Source organism: Onychostruthus taczanowskii, unplaced genomic scaffold, assembly GCF_017590055.1.
Source record: "Onychostruthus taczanowskii isolate IOZ18803 unplaced genomic scaffold, ASM1759005v1 scaffold722, whole genome shotgun sequence".
In the NCBI taxonomy this organism is placed as follows: Eukaryota; Metazoa; Chordata; class Aves; order Passeriformes; family Passeridae; genus Onychostruthus; species Onychostruthus taczanowskii.
This window is the reverse complement of record NW_024505031.1, coordinates 530-3,323: the sequence shown is the minus strand read 5'-3', so window position 1 is coordinate 3,323 and position 2,794 is coordinate 530. Positions and strand designations below refer to the sequence as shown.

The following is a 2,794-nucleotide window of genomic DNA, read 5'->3' as shown; positions in this document are numbered from 1 at the left end:
CCCAAGCCCCCCAGAAGCCCCCCGAGCCCCCCGCACCGCAGAAGGCCGTGGTCGCCAGGCGGCTCCGCTCCAGGGGCGGCGCCCACTTGCTCCAGATGCCGTGACAGGCGGGGTAGGTCACGCCCTGCCGAAAAGGGGCGGGGTCAGCGCTGAACACGCCCCCCGGACACGCCCACACAGACACACCCTGATGGATGCAGTGCGGGGGTGCCAAGGGACACACCCAGCCTGGCCACGCCCCCCCGGCCACGCCCTGGCCAATGGGTGTGTGGGAATGGCCACACCCCAGCCTCCCCAGCTGAACACCGAAAGCCACCTGGAAACAACCGGAAATACCCCAAAAATACCCAAAACCACCCCAAAATTCCCCAAGATCACCTTAAAAACAAACACCCCAACACCCCTTAAAAACACCCTAAAAACTCCTTAAAAAATCCTCCAATCAAAATGAAATGTCCCAGAGCGCCCCAAAGACACTTGCAAACCCCCAAAACACCCAGAAAACTCCCCAAAACCCCTGAAATTCCCCCAAAATCCGCTCCTGACCTCGACCAGGCCCTGCACAACACACAGCGTGATGATGCAGGCCCCAAACACCCAAAAACCCCCAAATCCCCACAAAATCCACCCAAAAACACCCTGCAACCACCCAAAACCACCCAAAACCACTCAAAAACCGCCCCAAAACTGCTGAAACCATCCAAAAACCTCCACAATCACCCCAAAATCTTCTCCTGACCTCGACCAGGCCCTGCACGACACGCACGGCGATGACCCCAGAAAACTCCCCAAAACCCCTGAAATTCCCCCAAAATCCGCTCCTGACCTCGACCAGGCCCTGCACGACACACACGGCGATGACGCAGGCCCCAGACACCCAAAAAGACCCAAATCATCCTAGAACCACCCTAAAACCACCCAAATCCACCTAAATCCACCCAAGGATCCCCAAAAACCCCCAAATTCCCCCGAAATCACCCCAAAATCCCCGCTGACCTCCACCAGGCCCTGCATGACGCGCACGGCGATGACGCAGGCCCCAAACACCCAAAAACCCCCAAATCATCCTAGAACCACCCTAAACCCCCCCAAATCCACCTAAATCCACCCAAGGATCCCCAGAAAACCCCAAATTCTCCCAAAATCTTCCCAAAATCCCCGCTGACCTCCACCAGGCCCTGCATGACGCGCACGGCGATGACGCAGCCAACGTGGGCGCGCGCGGCCGACGGGATCAGCATGTTGAGCACCGAGGTGGACACGATGGCCAGGCCGAACACCCTGCCCGGGGACACCCAGGTGACCCCCGGGGACACCTGCGGGCCCGGCCACGCCCCCCCCGGCCCCGCCCTCACCTGTTGGCGGCGAATTTCTGGGCGATGAAGCCGCCGGGGATCTGCGTGACGATGTAGCCCCAGAAGAAGGAGCCGTGGATCATCCCCACCGTCTCGGGGTCCCAGTTGAACTGGGCGCGCTGGGGGGGACGGGGACGGGTCGGCGGGGCGGGGGACACGCCCTGGACACGCCCTGGGCACGCCCTGGGCAGGTGTGCTGCCCCCACAGCTGTTTGTGGCCCCCGCAGACAGCCCAGAGCCGATCCCGCTGACCCCACAGGTGACCCCACAGGTGACCCCAGAGCTGACCCCAGAGCTGACCCCATTAACCTCATACCTGACCTCTCAGGTGACCCCACAGGTGACCCCACAGGTGACCCCAGAGCTGACCCCAGAGCTGACCCCATTAACCTCATACCTGACCCCATAGGTGACCCCACAGGTGACCCCAGAGCTGACCCCATTAACCCCATACCTGACCCTTCAGGTGACCCCACAGGTGACCCTGCTGACCCCAGAGCTGACCCCAGAGCTGACCCCATTAACCCCATGCCTGACCCTTCAGGTGACCCCACAGGTGACCCCACAGGTGACACCTGCCCCTGCACCTGTCCGTGGGCGGGGCTGACCCCGCTGACCCCCAGGTGAGCTCACCTGTCCGTGGGCGGGGCTGACCCCGCTGACCTCCAGGTGAGCTCACCTGTCCGTGGGCGGGGCTGACCCCGCTGACCCCACACCTGTCCCTCACCTGTCCGTGGGCGGGGCTGACCTTTTACCTGTCCCTCACCTGTCCGTGGGCGGGGTGGACCCCGCTGACCCCCAGGTGAGCTCACCTGTCTGTGGGTACAGGTGACACCTGCCCCTGCACCTGTCCGTGGGCGGGGCTGACCCCGCTGACCCCCAGGTGAGCTCACCTGTCCGTGGGCGGGGCTGACCCCGCTGACCCCCAGGTGAGCTCACCTGTCCGTGGGCGGGGTTGACCCCCAGGTGAGCTCACCTGTCCGTGGGTGGGGCTGACCCCACACCTGTCCCTCACCTGTCCGTGGGCGGGGTTGACCCCCAGGTGAGCTCACCTGTCCGTGGGTGGGGCTGACCCCACACCTGTCCCTCACCTGCCCGTGGGCGGGGTTGACCATGCTGACCACGGCCACGCCCAGGTTGCAGCGGATGCCGAAGCTGATGCAGAAGCCGATGCCGCAGAGCACGGCGATGCCGTAGCGCCGCGGCAGCCCGCAGCACGTGCAGTCCAGCACCGGCGCCCGCGCCCGCCCGGGGGTCCCGCCGCCCCCCGAGCTCAGCTCCAGGCTCTCGGCCTCGTCCTGCCGCCGCTCCAGGAGCCTGCGGGGCGGGGGGCAGCGGGGCCGGGTCCCCCCCGTGTCACCCCCGTGTCACCCCCAGGTCCCTCTTCCCCCGTGTCCCCCCGTGTCCCCCCGTGTCCCCCTCTCCTCTTTCTCCCGTCT

At 65.0% G+C, this 2,794-nt stretch overlaps 1 protein-coding gene across 1 annotated transcript in view; it reads right to left on the bottom strand.

Annotated features, from left to right (window-relative positions):
* LOC121345399 (vesicular glutamate transporter 1-like) overlaps nucleotides 1-2,733 on the bottom strand; it is a 6,444-nt gene extending 3,711 nt beyond the window's left edge. The window contains exons 1-4 of the mRNA XM_041422253.1: nucleotides 2,447-2,733; nucleotides 1,356-1,474; nucleotides 1,167-1,281; nucleotides 37-124 (exon numbers count right to left, since the gene is read on the bottom strand). Of these exons, the coding sequence (XP_041278187.1) occupies nucleotides 37-124; nucleotides 1,167-1,281; nucleotides 1,356-1,474; nucleotides 2,447-2,470 (346 nt within the window). The 5' untranslated portion in view covers nucleotides 2,471-2,733. The remainder of the gene's footprint in view (nucleotides 1-36; nucleotides 125-1,166; nucleotides 1,282-1,355; nucleotides 1,475-2,446) is intronic.
* Between the last annotated feature and the right edge of the window lie 61 nt (nucleotides 2,734-2,794).